Source organism: Curcuma longa, chromosome 4, assembly GCF_044706935.1.
Source record: "Curcuma longa cultivar G26 ecotype Majalengka, Jawa Barat chromosome 4, ITB_CL_G26_1.1, whole genome shotgun sequence".
NCBI classification, from domain to species: domain Eukaryota; kingdom Viridiplantae; phylum Streptophyta; class Magnoliopsida; order Zingiberales; family Zingiberaceae; genus Curcuma; species Curcuma longa.
In genome coordinates, this window is record NC_133864.1 from 11414257 (window position 1) to 11435136 (window position 20880).

Consider the following 20880-nt stretch of genomic DNA (forward strand, 5'->3'; position numbering starts at 1 on the left):
TTATAACTTGCAAAGTATCACTTGTAATAGATTATAGAGTATCTCCAAAGGCATGGTGTGGTGGTAAGAGATAGGATGTTTTTCTCAAGCAATCATGATTCAAAACACATGCATTGTATTCATGTAGTATTTGAATAATTAGTGATGTTGAAATGTTATGTTAGGAGTCATTTCTCTTTTTGAATTTATTTGATGGACGGAATGTGAGGTTGTACTGTCTATCCTATGATTAATCAGTGTAAATTGGATATTTATAAAAAAAAATTTATTGAGCTATACAAATCACAAGAATTTAGCTTTAGTGTAGAAATGAGATTAGAAGAGAACCATTTGCCTAAAATTTGACTAAATTGAAGTCTAATAGTGACTAAATTTGTGATGTGAATTTGAGATCTTTGGTGATCTAGTCATCTTTACTAAAACAATTTAATGATATAAATATGATACTAATAGGGGTGAGTCATTGAAATGGACAAGTGGATAGGTGAAACTTTTGAAAATTATTTGATTTATTTATAACTCGCAAAGGATCCTCATATTGTAGAAATTATAATAGATTATGGGCATGGTGTGGTGATAAGAGGTAGAGTAATTTTTTCAAAAAATTAGAATTTAAAATTCACTTAGTGTATGTATCTAATATTTAAATAATTAGTGATGTTAGGGGGCCATGTCAGGAGTCATCTCATTCTTGGATTTACTTGATAGGCAGAATGTGAGGTTGTATCGTCTATTCCAAAATTAATCGATGTAAGTTGGATATTTGATATAAAAAAAATTATAGAGTCTTACAATTTAGCTCTAGTGCTGAAATGAGGTTAGAAGAGAACCATTTGCCTAAAATTTAACTAAGTTGAAGTGTGACTAAATTTGTTATGTGAATTTGAGATCTTTGATAATCTAGTCATTTTTACTAAAATAACTTAACGATATAAATATGATACTAATAGAGATTCAATGATTTTTGCCTGATATGAATTTGAGATCATTTTGACCGCGAATCAATTTGATTAAAACTAGACAAATATATTGATTGTTAAATCATTTTGACCAAAGGATCTTAATTGCTAAAGAGAAGTCAAACTAATTTTTAATGATGCTTCCTCTTTCACATAGTCCGTGAGTTTCTTATTTTGCTCTCGAGACATAATTAAATTGGTTATAACGAAACAGAGTTGTTGAAGTGGATAAAAGATTGAATTTCGATAAAGTCAAGACAATATCATTTTTCATCGTGGTCAATTGTAGTTTCTTGTTTTATTTCTCATAGATAATCGTAGAATCGATCGTGTGAGACTGTGGGGTGATAGATTTTATTATTATTATTATTTTTTGCTGAAGTGAGTTTCTTACTTGGATAAAAAAAATGCCCTTTGCTAAAGATGAAAATATAGTGCGCAATATAATGAAAATTTAGGTGTAGTATTTTGATAAAATGCCAAAATATGTCAATGATTGCGACCTTCCAATAAATTTCACAAAATCCAATTCTTCAATTTTCACTCTTAGGCTCTGTTTACTCTGAATAATAATGGAAAGGAGACGGAAAAAAATTTGAGAAAAAAATTCCTTAAAGAAAAAGAAGAGAAGGGAAAGAGAGAGTGAAAAAAAAAAAAAAAAAAAAGAGAGAGAGAGAGTTGTGGATCTTTCGGGTTGATCGTCGTGAGGTTACGGCAGTGCGAGCGAGGTTGTGGCCACACTAGCACGCCGGTGATCTTGTGGGGCCGCTACGCCAGCGATTTCGTGGGGCCGCCACGAGGTTGCGATCGTACGGTGACCTTGCTCAGGGCCATCGACAGTGAGTGGGGCCATCGTCTGAGTCAGGTGAAGTGAGTCGCGAAGAAATTTGACTTTGCAGGAGGGAGGAAAATTATGGAAGCAAAAAATAAATAAGGAAAAATATTTCCCCACGGAAATCTTTCCTTTCCTTCCTCCCAAGTAAACAGAGCCTTAAAGTAGAAATTGGTGGCTTCTCCCTCTCCTTTTGGTTCCCTATTTTTTTGTTTTTCCTTTCCTTCCATATCAACGGCATCCGACGCATCTCCTCCCAATTCGACGGCCTAAATCGCACGCCGCCGCCTCAAAGGAACCGGAGAAGGGCAAGAGGGGAAACGCTCTCCCGGCGGTTTCGGCGGCCGAGGCAGGGGAAAGGCGTCTTGTTAGATCCCTCCAGGACATGGAAGCCGACAGCATCGCGTGCATGTCGCTGTCGGATGGGACAGCGGTGGACGACGAGGTCACCGTCCCCTTGTCGAAGCCGCAAGGCGGCAGGATCGGGACTGTTGACGGCGGCGGAGTCGTTCCGCCGACGACGATGAGTCCGGCGAGCAGCGTGCACGAGTTGCTCGAGTGCCCCGTCTGCACTAACTCGATGTACCCTCCGATCCATCAGGTTTGTTCTTTCCCTCTTCGTCGCCTTTCTGGATTTTTAGGACTTAGATTTCTGGTGCTCAGAGTTTCATTGGAATTGCAAGTTTTGGTGAGCTAAAGATGAAATATTGACATTGTATTTCCGATTTTTAGAAGCCAAAAGTAAGGAATTTTTGGTCGCTTCTAAAACTATTCTTCACCTGGATGAAAATATACCTTCTTTGTAAGAAATTTGTAACAGAACTTCCGATTCATGTTGCTTTTTCGTGCCTTTGCTTTTGGATTTGGTCTTCAAGTATAGATGACTAGTTATACAGATGGAGAGAGACATACTTGAAGAAAATGTGATTTTTTTTTTAATTTCTTCATATGTTCTCTAGTTGTTGATCTGATCTATGATGAAGATAACCTGTATTTCTCCACTGCAAACCATTGAGATTTATTTGAATCACCAACGTGTAGGTTCAAATGGAGTATCTTATTTGGTGGAACAAATTGCTGTTTGATATGATATGTTAGATGAGAAGTAGTTAAGAAAGCAGAAACATGCAACATTATGGCTGCATGTAAAGATGACGCCTGGAATGAGATTCAAAACATGTTGACCATGTTCTCTTCTTTCCCTTATTTTGAATGGCTGATTCACATATGCATACATGCCGGATAAGCCCTTCCCTAATTGTAAATAGTAAGATGCATGCTACACAGGTCCCTCTCTTTGTAATCATTTTCATCAAATGGGAAATAATCTACTTGCTTTCGTGGACTTCTCCTGTTCCATGATTATCTTGAGCTAAAACACATCTCGCAGTTGACATGATTTGTTTATTCTTAACTCTGTGTCACAACTTCATGCTCAACAGTGCGTATCCGGTTGTGTGCCCATAACTTCATTCTTAACTGTGTCATTCCTTCTAGCATTGCTTTGTGTTGCTCGTAGCTCCACATCAATGTCATTTCTTCCACTGCCATGTCAACAAGACTCCTTCAGTGTTTGCACCCTTGGTTGTCATCTCTGACTGTTTCTGCCTCCATTTGTAAATTATTGCATTGCCAACTCTGGTTTCTTACTTTTCTTCTCAGGTTGACTTGCTTACCTTTTTTATCTTTCCATTCGTTAGGCCTCTCTTTGATCTCAAGCCTCACCAAATATATCCAACAACTCTTCAGCCAATAGTTTCCTATGTGTGAGTTCTTTGTGCTAGTGCTTGTCCTCCACATGAGTCCCTTCCATGCGAGCTTTCTCCGTGTGTATCAGTTTGAGGATTTCAAGTTGGCATGCCCTTCTTCCTCTGCTTGCGTCATTTTACAGATTTCAAGTAAACATTCTCTTCTCACTTAATGTATGCCATCCAATGGATCTTAAGCAGGCATAATCAAGCGTACTCTTCTCTCTATGCAAGCATTGTTCCATGAATCTCAATTTGGTGTGCCCTTCCCCCTCCATGTGTGTCACTTAGTGGATCTCAAGTTTGCATAGGATGCCCTTGTATCCTCACATGCATCAATTCATAAAGGTATCAAGCAGGATTAATTCTCTCGCCATGTGTCATTCTTGGACCTCAAGTTGGATTAATCTCCTTCTGTGTGTAATTTTGCGAGCCTCAATCTGGATTAGTCCTCTCTCCATGTATGTCATTGTACGGACATCTCAACTTGGATAACCTCTCATTACATGTGTTATTCCACAAACATATGAAATTAAATAAAATTGTAACAAGTTGCTTTCTAAAGTATTTGAACCACCTTAAGGGGGAGTTATAGGGAATAATTATCTCTAAATATGTAAAGGTAGGGGCTATTTGTAATATCTTCTAAATATTAAAGGTGTCAACAATATATAAACTTAGAAAGTGCTACCTAACAATTTCTATATGAAAAAACTTTTGCTAGGAAAACAATATTTAAGTTGGTATATGGTCAATGATGAAGAGGACCTAAAGCTCTTGAGGAGGAACCTAAATTTTCTCTCAGAAGAAATTTTTGCTAGGAAAAAACATTTAAGTTGGTATGTGGTCAATGATGAAGAGGATACATATCTAGAGAACGTGGGTGGGAACTAAAACAGTTATCATAAGTAAAAGTAAATTTTATGTCATTATAATTCCCCAATGTCTACCTTTGCAGCTCAATTAGTCAAGAACTAAGAGGTGTGAACTAATGGAACTCAAAGATGCATATTCATGCTTCTTAAATTTGGTTTGCTAGTATATCACAGTGATCAGAAAATATCTGTTTATTCTCATGGCCATTCTTTCTATGTACATAAAATAAAATCTTTTGGTGCTAAACGGATCCTGATGTTTTGTACTTTTTGATCTTACTTGAGCTTGAATGTTGAGATGATTGTCTGCTGTAACTCTAAACAAGTAGTGATTGCTGACAACTTGTAATTCAAGCGAAAAACTACTTTAAAAATATCAAGATCATTTTTTTTACAAAGATATCCTTCTTCATTGTCTATCACTCAGTTTTATTAGTTCACATTAAAAAGTAAATAAAACACATCAATCTGCAAAATAGTAAAAATTAATATGAAGATGAGATCATTATAAAGTAAATGATTTAAAATTTTAAAAATCACTGCAATTATTTTGATCTTTCTTTAAAAATGTCCTTTTCACTAATCTAGTTCTTGAGTTCATTATTTTCTCAATTCAACACTAATAATGATAGAAACATAAAATCATAAAAAACAAGAAGGAAGTTATCAAATATTAAAGCAGGCACCGCTCAAGAATCAGTTGATTGCTCCATGTGAGTATTGTGACATAGAGGGAAGCAATATGGATGAAATTAACATAGAATCTAGTGAGAAGAAAATTGAGGAGAAATAATATGATAGAAAGAGGAGAAGAATACTTTGTCTTGGTTATTGGCAGCACATAGTAAAGTTAGAGGGTCAGAGTGAAGATTGAATAACAGAAAAGTTTAACTAGTTGAAAATTGACACTCAGATGACTCATAGCTGTCGTCTCTCCTTATTGATTAGCTTTTACTGGTATATATACACTTTTCGGTTGGGCAAACATGGGGCATGACATATAGCATAGCATTCATGAATATATGGCATATCTTGTTGTTATTTACAATGAAAGAAAATGCATAGTTGCCCCTAAATTTTATGGACAGTGGACATTGTTTCTAATATATATCGTAGGTATGCGCCAGCTATAAATTGTTTCTCATCATTCAAAGGTGAATGATATAACAAGTCAAACAGAGTTTGCCTGTTGTACATTGGTGATGCCTATGAATAATGCAACATAAGATGTGATCATATTTGTTGCGCTTTATGGCTTGTTGGTTCAGGTTCTTTCTTTTTTAATTTTGTGAAACAGAATTTCTAAACTTTAAATGTTATTTTCACCTACAAAAGTTGGCGTACTTCTAATTTGTTAGACTCCTTGCAGTGTCAAAATGGACACACTATTTGTTCAACCTGCAAGACAAGGGTCCATAACCGATGCCCCACTTGCAGACAAGAACTTGGGGACATAAGGTGTTTAGCTTTAGAGAAGGTGGCTGAATCACTTGTGCTTCCTTGCAAGTATTTTTCTGCAGGATGTCCAGAAGTCTTCCGATACTACAGCAAACTCAAACACGAAACGGTATGCAACTTCAGACCATACAACTGCCCTTATGCTGGTTCTGAATGTTCTGTGGTTGGGGAGATTCCTTTCCTTGTTGCACACTTAAGGGATTACCACAAGGTGGATATGCATACCGGATGCACATTCAACCATAGATATGTCAAGGCCAATGCTCGAGAGGTCGAAAATGCTACCTGGATGTTGACTGTAAGTATCTTTGATTTCAACATCACTTGATTCTTTCCTTTTGTGGACTAGAGAAATTTACTTAGATTTCTATATCATTGTTTTTGTTGCTCTTACTTCATTGTTGAATATAATACAATTCTGAAATGAAACAAAACAGAAAAGGGATTTTCTTTCCTTTCAAGGCGAATGTGTTTCTTTGGAAGGCTAATGTTTCATCATCCAAAGAATTTCTATTTCCCCTGCAGGTGTTCCACTGTTTTGGTCAGTACTTCTGCCTGCACTTCGAGGCGTTTCAGCTCGGCGTTGCTCCAGTTTACATGGCGTTTGTCCGCTTCATGGGCAATGAACACGAAGCGAAGCAATTCAGATACAGCCTTGAGGTCGGTTCGAACGGCAGGAAGCTCATATGGGAAGGCATTCCTCGTAGCATCCGCGACAGCCACCAAAAAGTTCGCGATAGCCACGATGGTTTGATCATCCAGCGGAACATGGCACTTTTCTTCTCAGGGGGAGATCGGAAGGAGTTGAAGCTCCGGGTTACCGGCCGCATATGGAAGGATCAGCAGAACCCCGGTGGTGGAATGTCGACGACGACACCACCCTATCATCTCTGCACCTGAAACTTGTGGCCATAGATAGCTATTGTACAAATTGTTTGTTCTGTTACATTGGTTGGATCTGTCTCCACTTCTTAGACGAACTCTATGCTCAGTTAAGTTTGTCTGAGCCAGCCAAGGAATCTTCTTCACTCATCTGCTGTTTTTATTCTTCTTCATTTCAGTGAAAGATGGAATTTGTCAACAATCAGTTTCATGATTATCTGTGGGGAGGTAAATCGAGAAGTTACAGTTGGTCACGATAAAAGAGAGTTTTATCTCGGTTTCGTCAAGATTTAAGTTTGTCTGAGCCCATCAAGGAATCTTCTTCACTCATCTACGGTTTTTATTCTTCTTAATTTAGTGAAAGATGGAATTTGTCATTCTAACTATCTCACACCATCAGTTTCATGATTATCTATGGGGAGGTAAATCGAGAAGTTATTGGTCACGATAAAAGAGAGTTTTATCTTGGTTTCGTCAAGATTTGATCCTTACTTTAGTAATTTTATTTCGTTGTAATCAATTTAATTATGTTTGAGGGGCAAAAGTAAAATTTTATCTTCATGCACAAATGAATGGATTCACATAAAAATGTTATATATTTAATTATTTTAAATTCATGATTAATACATTTATGAAATATTTTAAAGTTAATGATAATAATTTTCTAATAATTTATGATTGCCGTAAGGTATTTATACAGTTTAAAGAGAAGATATTTCATTTAGACGATATAAGATCTTTTATAAATACATATGTATATTAATCAAGAAAGAAAGAGGAAAACAAAGAAAAAGTATTGACGGTCATCCAGCTGCGAGATGGAGAATGGACGGTCGATGTGCGGACAGAAGCCGGGTATAAGACGGAGCTCTAGGCACGAGGCGGTCACGTGACAGAGGAGAACACGGATAGGAGAGACCGAAGGGGATTTGATTGCGAAGGCGAAGCCTCAGAGAGGATTTGCTCCGAAGGTCGATGGCGCGGATCGTCCCCGTGGTCGCCTCGTCCTCCTCAGTTGCTTTTTCCCGTAAACTTCATCTGGGTCTCTGCTCCGCCTCGCCTCGACCGCCGTGTCCTTTACTCGGCCTCGGCTTCGGTGAGCTCTTCAATCTGTGTTTTCTGCGAACCCTATGTCTTAGATGTCACGGTTCTTCGATACCTTATTGCTGGATTCGTGATGGTGTTGTTCTTTTAGGAATAGAAGTTCTTTTTTGTTATTTTAGATTGTTTGGTAAAAGATCCGCTCCCACAATGAATCCAGTTTTTTTTTTCTTCAGGTTTCAACATTTTTATTATGCTCAGTTTTTTTTAGTCAACCACATTCTTCGGTTCGAAAGTTCGCTTTGGTGAAGTATGTTGCTATGGATATTGCTTGGTAGTGACCACTTGACTGGTATTGGCTTTTATTTATGGTAAATGGACTATTTTAATTGGTTAAGATTATTCCAAGTGGAGATTGTTACGAACCCGGGATCAGGAACCATGGGTGATGGCAGAGAAAGTAAAAACAGAGGAGGGGAAAAAAACAGATGAATCAAGAGCATGAAGTAATTAGTAGGGGTAGATAGAGATGGAGAGATGAGGCAACGTGGAGATTATCTTTCCTAGGAAAAACATAGTCCTGTACTTGTTCTTCTATTGCCTTTCCTAGATCTATTTGAGATAGGCTCCTAGTGCCCAAATCTTTGTTTGTTTTCTTGAGACCAATTATTCTCCAGGATCATATGTTTTTCCACCCCACCAGAACTGTGATTATCTTCAAGCACACTGTTGGACTGCTTGTCTCGCACTGACTTTGTCTTTCATGAGCCTTTGTTTGGTTGCAGTCCTGTTGTTGGAGTGTCATTTCTTGGTGATGATTTTTTCTATTCTTTTCCTTTTTTTCCCAAGAGTAGTTTAAGTAAAGAGGTTAGCTTAGGGATTTTTTTTTCTTTTCATTTTATACAAATGAGAGTAGGAAGAATGATTTAGGGGAAAGGATTAAGTATTTGTTTTCTTTTGCTTTTCTTTTTTTTTTTTGTAAAGAGGGTGTAAAGAATGGGTTGAAATGTGTTTTTCACATTTTTTGATTTGTGGTAGAATGAGTTCCTTTGTCTGGAGAAAGTAGATGGTGATGTTTTTTCCGATAAGATGGAGCGATGAGAATTTTTTTGGATGATTGAAGAAGTGGAGGAAGTGTGTGTGTGTGTGTTTTAAGGCAGCAGAGATTCAAAGATTTTTTAAAAAAATGAAGTAATAAGAGTAACATTTTTTTTGAAAGAGAATAATGGTGGAAAGGATTGAGCAACACTGTTTTTTTTTCCAGAAATAACATAATGAAGATGGGGGGAAGAAGCAGTTTTTTTTCCAAAAAAGAGAAAATGATTGGTACAGAGAGCAACATTATTGTAATTATTATTTTTTAATAAAAGGAAGAAGGTGATGATGTAGGATAAAGCTACAAGGAAAATATTCTACAAATGCTACAATTACATAAAATTAATGTTGCTACATACCATTTTTCTTGTAGTGCTTGGATGACTTTCAGTTTTTTAGTCAGTGCTGCATTCTGGGCAGACAATTTTTTTGCATTTCACTTGTGCTTGAGCACATTCAATCCATCATTTGCCAAGACCAGACCTTCCACCATCTGTTTAGAAAATCTGCAACATGTATTGTTGAAAATTGTCACCCATGGCTGACACAGATAAATTGTTACAAACCCATGATCAGGAACTAGCAGCACAATAATAGGAGATAGTGAAATAAGGATGGATAGAGAGACGAGGAAGAGAGAGATAGGAACTGAGGAAGAAAAGAGAGGAAAAATAACTTATATTATTCCTCGTGCAAATTCCATCAAATTTTTTTATAGAGTAATTGCAAACTTGGTCCTGACTATTTATTTATTCAATCACAAACTTGGTCCAAACTAGATCCAAACTATTCACTTGCACAATTGAAACTCGGTCATGAATTTAGACTTGTTCTTCTATCTCTTTGTCTAATAATTTTTGAGATCGATTCCTTTATGGATGGGTTTCTGTTTGCTTGCCAAGACCAATTCTTCACCATAATCATATCAATGATCTTTCTGAAGTTACTGGTTTTGTAGTTTATTGGAATTTGTTTAATATTGTAGTTGATGTACTGCAATTATTTCTTGGTAAATTACTTCATTTTTGTGTCAAAATTGAGCCTTTGCTGTTTGTAGTGTGTATGTGTAATGTGTGTAAAGAATAAACATTATCTCTAGATGTTGTGTATCAATTACTCTAGAAATGGTTTTCTTCTCTCTTATTTGCTACTCATGTCTATGCCTATAGTGTTATTTTTATTAATATTTTCCCCAGTTGCTAATCTTGGTCTCCTTTTCATCTGTTTTTTCTGTTTTATTCAGCTATACATCAGCATTGTTTATCTGGAATCCGAACTTCTAGATTGATAAAGAGAGAAACTTGTATAAAGGCCTCTTCTCCTGGTAACATGGCACAACCAATCACCACTATTGGTAAAGAAGAGGCTTTAGAGTGGGTGAAAAAGGATAACAGGAGAATGCTTCATGTTGTTTACCGTGTTGGCGATTTGGAAAGGACAATAAAGTATTATACCATTATAATTTTTGTTGTTTAACCTATATTTTTATGGTCTGTTTTAGACATGTATTTTTTTCTTTGGTTTTGAGTTATTGACATATTTCATGCAGATTCTACACAGAATGCTTGGGAATGAAGTTGCTGCGGAAGCGTGACATTCCTGAGGAAAAGTACACCAATGCCTTTTTAGGATATGGTCCTGAAGATTCACACTTTGTTGTTGAGCTCACTTACAGTAAGTTTCAAGGGTTATTTCTTCTTTATATCACTAACTTCATTTAAATGATTTTGCACAATTACATGGCACGGGCTTATCCACTAATTTTTAATTTTTTATACTCTTTTCCGACTTTTTCTAATAACTTGTTGAAACTCATTAATGTCAGCTTGGTTAATCTTTCTTGCTGCCATATTGAGGAGTACTATACCATGCTGATGCTCAATGTGTCAGCATGTCAAGATGAATCCAAATGAATTGAACTTATGATTAATCGAGATGCTTGTTATATTTTTATAGCATGTTTCTCTGAAATTTTAATTTAATTAAATATCTCATTGATATAATCTTATTTTTAGAAGTAAACAAACAAGTTTAAGTTGATGGGATTAAAAGATTAAAACTCATTTGAGTTCATGTCACCAAACTCCAATGCGTGATAAGCATGCCTAGTGTTGACACGGTATGCCACAAGAAAATTTTAATTTAACTGAATGTTCGAATTGTTACTTAATTTTAAAAGAGAAAAAAAGGTAAGTGGAAGGGGATTAAAGGAATAAAGTTTATCTCAATTCATCTTGGTATGCTTGTCAAAGCTATTCAGTGTTGGCATTGTATAGTACCATAAAATTTTTATTCAATTGATTTTCTTTTAGTATAGTCAAATAAATAATCTAAGTGGAAGGGGTTAAAGGAGTAAAAAATCATATGAATTCATCTCGAAGACTTTGATGCATGCCTAAGCCTGCCATGTGATTGTACAATACTGTGACAAAATTATACTGTTGTTATCAAAATTCTAGCATTGAATGATATTTTGAACATTTCTTTTGCCTGTTATATAATGCCAAAATGTCCATCTGAGTATTTTAGTCTTAATTTCCTTCAACATAATTTGGCAGATTATGGAGTTGACAAGTATGATATTGGTACTGCTTTTGGGCACTTTGGTATTGCTGTTGAAGATGTAAGTTCATTTTTCACATCATAAAGCATGATGGCTCAACTTGTTTGGTGTATGCTTGTTTTGTTTAGTGAGAGGGCGTACTGCATATACGTCTGTATGGTCAGGCATGCTTTGTGTTTGAGCTTTTTTTCCCTGAAGAAATAATGAAACTTCTAGAACCATAACAATGTTCTTAGCATCTGAATTCTAAGCATTCTTCATGGCCTGTTAGTAATGCTTTGAGAGTTGGGGTCATTCTCTTCATTCCTGTAGATGATTAAATTATAGCCTCAGAACTCAGAATACACACCTCATGATTTGTTGTTTTCTTGTCGATGAACTGTTTAATTTGTTGCAACAGTTACCTAAGATCATTTCACAGCCCACATAACATTAGGTACTACAGTTTTGCTCAATAGCATCCATAAATTTCCACATCCACCCTGAATTTGACATAATAAGTAGCTGAGTTTTCTCTTCCATTCATTTTCTTGGTGAATTCATTTCTTTAAGTTGCCTGATTTTACTGACTTAGATTTCAAATGTTTGATGTCTTACTCTATTCTAGAACCACTAGTGCTGTAGGTAGTACACACTTAACAACATAACATAGTGCTGACCCCTCTCTGAATCAGTATGTTGCCTCTTCAACTCTCTAATTTTTTAATGTCCTGTGATCTAGGTGGGATGCATTGTTTTCTTTCTGAATTTTATCATTTTTTGTCAGATATGTTTCTTCAAGGAATATTACTTCTCTTCTGGTGATAGGTAGCTAAGACAGTGGATCTTATAAAAGCCAAAGGAGGAAAAGTCACCAGGGAACCTGGTCCTGTAAAAGGTGGCAAAAGTGTCATTGCCTTTATTGAAGATCCTGACGGTTATAAATTTGAGCTAATTGAAAGGGGCCCAACACCTGAGCCCCTGTGTCAAGTAATGCTTCGTGTTGGAGATCTTGATCGTTCAATAGAGTTCTATGAGAAGGTTTTGTTTTTCTCTGTAAATTTTGAGGCCATTTCTACATCATTTTACCTTTTTGTGTGCCTTTGTGGATGCTGTTCATTCATTTCTTTGTTTGTTTTCTTCAGGCATTTGGAATGGAGCTTCTCCGCAAACGAGATAATCCTGAGTACAAAGTAATCATATTGCCCCTTTATATCTATTGAAAATTGTCTGATAATATTCTCCTGGTTTTATTTTCTCTGGTTTTCTTTGATGTATTTAGTTTAACTCAAAGTTAAGTAAATGTCCATCCTAAACTTGGTGGATGCCAACCAAGGCCTTGGAACTTCTTGTTTCCTTTCTTATTTCATGTTTACGGGACCGTGAGTGTAAGCTTTGGCCATTGGCTTGCCTTTATGAATCTGCAGTATGATGTTGTGTTGTATGGTCTAGTCTGCAATTTACATGTCCATGTGTTGAGAGCAGCCTTGTTAGAGATCATGCGTAATACCTTGCAACTTTTTATCAAAATTGCTCTATCCAGAAAGCTTAACCACTTCTAATAACTATGCCGGTGTTATTTTCTGTAAAACAAATTCAAGATTACAAACTTGGGCATATTGTTACCCATCTACATGTTCTTTTTTTCAGTACACCATAGCAATGATGGGATATGGCCCTGAAGACAAGAATGCTGTGCTCGAACTAACCTACAACTATGGGGTTAAGGAATATGAGAAAGGGAATGCCTATGCACAGGTACCTTAGCAACGGTATTTTTTTGGGTGATGTATGTTGCTTTATTTTTCTCTTGTATATTTGTTATTCTCTAACTGAGTTGCATTTACAATGGATCTGACATTTTTGTTTTATTTTAAAGATTGCAATTGGCACAGATGATGTCTATAAAACAGCTGATGCTATAAAACTACATGGAGGAAGGATCACCCGCGAGCCAGGTCCTTTGCCTGGTATCAATACCAAGATTACTGTCTGTTTGGATCCAGATGGATGGAAAAATGTATGTATCTGCGCTCAACATCTTGATTTATTTCATTTCAACATTCTTGGTTTTGTTATCATGATTGAGAGCTACAGCCCAAATACAGAGAATGTTTCAACTCCTTACTGTTTCTTCTTAATCAACATGAGTATCTACTACAACTTTGCTATTTTGTTTTTCTGACTGAGATTATTTACAGGTCTTCGTTGACAATATAGACTTTGCCAAAGAACTGGAGTAATCACCGAGCATTGTGTACGTCACAAGGTGCATGATTATCCTTGAGTGAGGTAACCTTTCACCTCGCAAATCATGTAAAACGCCTTCTTCGTCGATCGATTTCATCATGTACATAGTGGTTTTGTCTACCTACCATGGAAACAAGCAAAACATCTAGTTCACTCTGCGGTGTAGATTTGAGATTCTAGATTGTCTTTAAAAGCAATACAAATCCAGACTTATTGTCATTATTTCCTTGTCATTTACATTTTTGACACTCGATCATGTTTCGATTTCGATCAAAAAATAATTGAGTAAAAAAAATATACATATATAATTCTTATAAATCATCAGGAGTTTGAATAGTTGTAACTTGTATATAATTTGTTGTTTGAGCATTCAAATTTTTAGTAGTTTTTTTTTCTTCTTTTTTAAAGATCATTTTATCCTTTCTTTATTGGGTTGTTTATTGTAGACCGGACTTCGGGTCCGTTTCATTCGAGCGTTGGTTCATTAAAAAAAGTATTTAGATTTTTTAATTTTAATTTTTATTTAATAATATTAATGATGTGATTCGATATTAATTAATTTATAATATTTTAAATTATTTATTTTGAATTCTTTTGATTATTTTATTTTTCTATTAATATTCTTTTTTTTAATTGATGTGTGAAATGCGGTTATTCTAACTTTCTATTAAAATTAATTCTACAAACTATTTAATTTGAATTTTTCGATGTGAGGGATTTCACATCGAAGTCCCTCACGTGGAAATCTCCTGCGTGACCAGCCTTCTTTCACCTTGTTTCTTAGCGACGACGACGATCAAACGAAGAGGACGAGCAGGAGACGATGGAGTGGGGGGACTTCAAAACGAATCATCTCCCTTCCGGCAATGGAAGATTCAATGAGCAAAGGGACCTTCAGATAAACATGACGAAGACTCATTCGTATTAGTTTTGTCCGAGGAAAGAAATAGGTCGTCGCAGAGTTGTAACAAGTTCTCAAGGCTTGGTTTGGTTTGGTTGGAAGAAGAAAGATAATCCTTCCAAGTTTTGGCATTGAGAAAAAAGATGGAAGGAAAGAATCTATTTTATTAATTAAACAGGAAACATTACTGCTCCTTTGTTTCTTGTGTAAGCTAAATCATTATTTATTAACTAGTTGCAAAAAAATAATAATACTCTTCTAATTTTCCAGGTAGGCCATTGTGTTTCTTTTGTCATTTTCCTTCTTTTGGTGGTCGTGATCTGTCATACTGTATAAGATTTGGAATCATGGCTAGCTGATAACATGCCAATCAATTGAATACAATGCTTGAATGTTTCAGGAACCTCAAAAGTCCATATAACTAGCTAGCAATCAAGTCAAGTTCATCATGTTTGAGCAAATGAAATTCTACTCAAGTGGTCAGCTAAATTTTATTTTCAGAGACAAAGATGTTGGCAGTGGCATTCAATCAGTCACCTTATGTCTGTCTGGACTATGCCTTGACTGACTAATCTGAACGTAAACGGCCTTCCGTCTTAGTTCGTCTATCTCTGAGTGCTTTTCCACTGCACTATTTTTAACTAAAGGAAGGGTGTTCCCTCACCCACTGCCAATCATTCATTGCACCATGTCACTGCTCCACATCACTTTCCTACTTATCAACATCCACAGTTCATAAGGTTTCTTCCATCAATTGGCACCCAATTTTACTTATCACCATCAGTCATGGTTGATGATGGATCTTCTTCTTCTTCTTCTTTACTCTTTTTTCTTGTCTGATGCATTTGAGAGCACCAATGGCCTTTGGCTGATCTGCAGCTTTCCTTTAGAAGCTTCAGATAAAGGAAAAGAAATGACTGAGGCTAGCAGATGCTTACCTGAAGTGACAAAAGTGGAGTTGAAGGAAAACAGCATAGTTTTGAAGGTACAACATAACAAAGTTACATGGAAAAAAGTAACAGCAAGAAGTAGTGAATGGATGAACCGTGCTCATCTGTTTAGTTGATCTGAAGAAAACACTGAGCCTGCAGATTTTAGCTTTTCAATATCGGAAAATAGTCCTAGGACAAAATTACATGGAAGATGGCAACAGCAGCAACAGTAGGTTGCATCAAGAATCAGCATAATCTCAAGATGCAAAAAATAACATAAATAAAATGGAAGACAACTCCAGATCAATTTGTTTGTGGCTGTGTATGGAAGTTGAAGCTTGCAGGCTTGTTCAGGATGAATCAATCAATATGATCATGAATATTGATCACAAGGAATAAAGTAAGAGCATTATTGTGGGTCTCCATGGTGTGCACCTGTATCTGCAGCTTGTTTTAGAAGACGCAGTTAAAAACATTTGTGAGATTTTAAATCATCCGACAAGTGATGTTCGAGGAAGAATCAGCATAAATATATCTGAAGCATGTAAAGGAAAAAAGTAGTTGCCATGATGTGCCAGCATGATTGATAATATACCAGAAGTAATGTTCTTTGAGAGCATCCAGCCTGCCAACATATGGAATTTTCTTGATTTGCTTTGGAAAAAGGAAATAGTATACAAACAGTAAGCCTCATATAAGCATAAATGTGGTAGGAAGCATCAAAGTTTAAGAACCTTGTAGAATATTAAATGTTTGTGAGAGGAATACCAAGTTGCAAATTTTCTAGTGGAGTTGCGTAAATTACAGTACTTTAAAGGCCACCAACAAGAGACATCATGAGTAAAGGAAGTGGAGAGTAGCACCATCATTTGTTAGAAGGAAGCTTGATTCCGAGTTACGAACGAGAATGAACCAGCCACCAATAGCCTGTAAACTACAGTCACAGTATCTATCATGGTTCTTTAAAAGAAAGGTAATGGATGCAGGTTCCAACCCAACACAACTTCTCCAAAAAGCTGCAGAGTTCACCATGCATGTCTGATACTGAGAAGAGTGAAAAAATGACATGAATGCAAGGAACTTTTCGTATGAAATTATGAACTTTGAGAAACCCACCTGAAAAACATTTCTGAGAGACAGATATATCTGCATCATTTAATACACACATACTCATTTAGGGAGCAAGTCAAAGCTATGAGAATGGTTATGAAGTGTAATAACTTTTACAGGACCAGAGGAGAGCTGCTTGTGAATCTCTATGAAATGTAACATGAAGTATTTATCTTTTTTAGCCAGAATGGAGATGGTTAGCCATGATTCAGATCAGCAACAAAGACTTCGTAAGCAACATTTTCAAACAAGAAATATGATTATAGCAGTTCCAAACAGCAAGCCAAGTGTTTACACACAAAGACACAATAGTTGTGACTCTTACAAACACTGAATTCACATCATAGAAAGCTTAGGTCCCTAGAGAATCTCATCTAACAGTCTTAGTACATGTAAAGAAGCAGCAAACCAACTAGTTTAATAGGTATGTAATGATTTGCCAAGAACCTTGTTAAACCTTTCAGTATCAAGGAGAGCTTTGCTGAACATGATCTGGTCGCATTTGCTTTCGTTAAGGATCCAACATCGGAACCTAGTTATGGTTCTTGCATTTCTCCATGGTCCTTGGAGCTGCAAGAAATATTTCATGGTTGGTTAGTACAAAACACACACTTTCATTTTTGTCATAACAGCAAAGCCAGTAGGGAAATGCAAAGAGTATGATGCTATGTATTATTAAGCTGAAGTTCAAGGACTTTTGAGTTGCTGGAACATCAGCGCCAATAATTATTTTTATACCACAGTCGGTAGAGCAGAGAATGTGTTTAGCAGTGTATTAGGAGGTGAAGAAGAGTAAGGCTAATGAATATATAATAGAGTATGGCATGAGTCTAAACGGTTCAAGATATATGGATCAGATAATAATAGTGGATCCTGGATCAAGCAGAAAATGTATGTTCCTTTGAAAGAGGAAAGAGAAAAAGCTTCCAAGTATGTGGTGAAACTTAAAGAGTAGTACAAATACATACATGCAATGATATATAAATCATGTTTATTGTTTGCATAAAGGAGGCCTACTATGTTGTATATTGTTTGGTCATGCCGCAATCTTCATATACAGGAATAAATTTTAATGGTGCATGAAAGCTTAATGGCTCTTAAGGTTAGCTTCATGTTTATTTGTACTCACCAAGTCCTATTGCATCTGAACCCTTCATTATCCTCAGCCTCCTGCAAGAGTCTGTGAACATCCTGAAATTTGAAATTAAATGTCAAATTTTAAGCTACGGCGAGACATAAAATCTGGAACAGAAAAAGCAAGAAGGAAAAAAGAACAACCTAAAACAAGCTTAGGAAAATAATAAGACATTAAATCAGCTGCCCAATAGTTCAAAGGATCGAAGTCACAAGATTTCTGGTGGTCAACACCAAAATATACAGACAAATGAAAAATGATTACGCGTAACAAGTCAGTGGCATTGTTATAATCTTTGCTATTCGACGAATAAATAATAGTTAATAAAATTGCATTAAGAAATTATGTACTTACTTCCATGGCACATCCCCGACAAGCATCCAATCACCATCTTTGTCCTCATAAGTGAGCACATATTCCGATCCACTCAGAAGATCAGTCAACTTGCTGTCAGCTAATCCATCGCAAAAGCCTGGTATTCCATGAGAATCACACTGGCCTACAGTAACACAAATTACACAGAACAAGTAAACTCCTTCGGAAACCAAGAAATCTCAGTATGTAAAGATTTTCTATTCAAGAAAAACAAAAAGGACAAAAGATTCTTCTTAAACAACAAGAATCCCATACATTATATGGTTTTCCACAAGTACAAGATAGTTTGGTCTGGAATTGTGTTTGAACTCTTTCAAATAAGAAAACCAACACAATGGAATAAGCTGGAGCTGACAGAAATGCCCCCAAGGGATTCAGATCGGTGAGACCTAAGATTTCTTAGGGAAGCTCCAGAAGAGACAGTTGCAATCTATCAAATATTGCAAGGGTTGTTGGAATCAAATGCATACTTACAGGCAAGAGTGCTAGACTGATCCAGGAAGGGAGAAACTAGATACCCCATGGGGGTTGTTAATGTTGGCTTCTTCCTTCCTCATTTGATAATAATATTATATATATATATATATATGAAGAAAATTACAAACTTGTCATTGACAATTTAAATTCATCTATGGTTTATAAAGTAAAATGAAGAAAAAGAAAGATGTTAAAAAAAAATCTAATCTTTTAATAAAGATAGATATTGTTCCTTTCAAGTTATGACAACATGGAAGAGTAACCAAAACAAGATATTATATCTACAAAACTGAAAAGAAAAAAGAAATCAAACAGCACAAAAGAAACCTTATGTTCATCAAGAAATGGAGCCTATAAAAAGGTAAGAAATTATAATGAACAGGTAATGCAAGCAATAATATTTTGTGAGTTAATATGGAAATATTGGAGAAAAAACAGAGCTCACCAATGGTGAAGCCACTAAACATTTTCTCCAGTGCCAATGAGAACTCCTTATAATTTTTGTACATCTTCAGATCAACTTTCCTAAGGTATGGTGCTCCATCCATGCTGACTTTAACATAAAGACACCCTGATCCTTGCTTTCCATCAGCATCTTCTTCGTTCTTTGGTGGATTTGTAGCCATACTGTTCTTACGATAACTACGAATTGGTGGCCAACCTACTACTTGCGCCCTGTAACGGTTATGCTCATCATTTTTTGCATGTCAGCAAAATTGATAGAAAACTAAGTGAAAATCATTTTGAAATTGAACACGGAAAAAAAAAAAGCAACAAATACGGCGATCTTTCCGAGTTTGACAGTAACAACAACAATAAACCATCTTAATCTCAACTATTTGTGGTCGAGTAGATGGATCTTATCTGCATGAGAAGGAAAAATAGCAAGCAAATATCAGAAAGAAAATCTATGCTGAAGAACTATGAATAACTAAGTTTATCAGTACTTTCAGATATTCTTTGGCCAATCAATTAAATGCAGTATATGTTTAACAGAGAACATGTGTATTTTTTTTCTGGATGAAACCCCAAAAACAGAGCATCTTCATAGAAGAAATGAACACTCTAGGCAAGAAAACGACCCATCAAAAAGGACAGAAAAGATGAGACAAAGATCGCAAAAACACATTTCCTCGATCAAAGAGCGCTAAAGAAAATCCGAGACACTTACTTTGCAGCAGGCGCGACGCCACGCTCATTCCCATTCGCAATCCCTACCTGTCCGGCGGCCTTCCTCTCATGCTCGGTCGCCTTCACCACCGCGTCCTTGCATTTTCCCGCATTCCCGAGGGCAGGCAGCTGCCCGTCGCAGTTCTCCCCTTTGGGGGAGAACAAGGCGCTACCTTTACCGGCATCCACATCAGATCTACCTCCAACGGCAGCAAGTCCCCACTTCCCGGCCCCGTCGATGGCGTCGGAGAACCCTCGCTTTGCGCCGGATACCAAGGGCTTGGGGAGGAGGCCCAAGCTGAGGCCGCCCACCAAGTCATTCCGGTCAGGCGACTCGGACCCCGGGAGGCCGAGCCTTAGCTCCGTCTCCTTCAGGTTGAGGGCCCCATCCTTGGCTGCGCCCACGGCGACGGCGGCCGGGGAGTGGAGCTCGGATAGGCCTATGTAGTCATGCTCGAGAGGCGGTGACATCAACCTCTGCAGAAAGAGCCAGTTACCATTAAAAGCGGCGAGCTTGAGAGAAGAGAAGAGAAGAGAGCAGACGAGAAGAGGAGAGAAGAGGAGGCAGTGTGATAGTGTCTGTGTCTGTGAGAGTGAAGAACGAGGAATATTCCAAGGGGAGACGCAAATAAAAAGGATGAGAGAGAGAAGCTTTATATATTTAATTATTTGCTTTAGTGTTAAATACACTAATTACCACTATTTATATTTTGTTGAAACGCATACAATACCCTAAATACCCTAAAGCTTAAATGGGATAATGCACTAAAATAGTAATCTTACTGTCTCAAATTTGTCCTATCCCGGTCCTTTTCTCTGATTTATTTATTAGATAAAATTAAGACAAATGCACATTCAAAAGGTAGGTAACTCAAGCAGCGAAGATTTGATTATCATATAATGCATTTTCAGATGTGTGCAATGCTCGAACTACTAGTGAACATTATTGCTTTTCAAATTTATTCTATTAATAAGTGAAAATGAATTGATCACCAATTAGTCAAATTGTAAAACCTATATACTTGGATCATAAAAAATAAATATAATAAAACTAACTTCTAGTCCCCGAGACCTAGTACAATGGTAAGAGATAAGATA

At 36.6% G+C, this 20880-nt stretch overlaps 3 protein-coding genes and 1 pseudogene across 3 annotated transcripts; 2 read left to right on the top strand and 2 right to left on the bottom strand.

Moving 5' to 3' along the window:
• The first annotated feature begins 2024 nt into the window (after positions 1-2024).
• On the top strand, positions 2025-6904 carry LOC141827464 (E3 ubiquitin-protein ligase SINAT5-like). Its single transcript, XM_074714715.1, has 3 exons — positions 2025-2392; positions 5784-6170; positions 6398-6904. Exons 1-3 carry the CDS (start codon positions 2177-2179, stop codon positions 6770-6772), a joined length of 978 nt encoding a protein of 325 aa, XP_074570816.1. The 5' UTR covers positions 2025-2176; the 3' UTR covers positions 6773-6904.
• A 743-nt stretch (positions 6905-7647) lies between these two features.
• LOC141827956 (putative lactoylglutathione lyase, chloroplastic) lies at positions 7648-13901 on the top strand. The gene is made up of 9 exons (XM_074715304.1): positions 7648-7850; positions 10134-10335; positions 10440-10564; positions 11449-11513; positions 12261-12473; positions 12578-12625; positions 13083-13190; positions 13312-13452; positions 13634-13901. The coding sequence occupies exons 1-9, from the start codon at positions 7730-7732 to the stop codon at positions 13673-13675; spliced, it is 1065 nt and encodes a 354-aa protein (XP_074571405.1). The 5' UTR covers positions 7648-7729; the 3' UTR covers positions 13676-13901.
• A 1084-nt stretch (positions 13902-14985) lies between these two features.
• On the bottom strand, positions 14986-15685 carry LOC141827076 (uncharacterized; annotated as a pseudogene).
• Positions 15686-16865: 1180 nt separating this feature from the next.
• On the bottom strand, positions 16866-20389 carry LOC141826110 (auxin-responsive protein IAA17-like). The gene is made up of 5 exons (XM_074713361.1): positions 19784-20389; positions 19058-19287; positions 18115-18259; positions 17755-17816; positions 16866-17195 (listed from the first exon to the last, which is right to left on the bottom strand). Exons 1-5 carry the CDS (start codon positions 20251-20253, stop codon positions 17158-17160), a joined length of 945 nt encoding a protein of 314 aa, XP_074569462.1. The 5' UTR covers positions 20254-20389; the 3' UTR covers positions 16866-17157.
• Between the last annotated feature and the right edge of the window lie 491 nt (positions 20390-20880).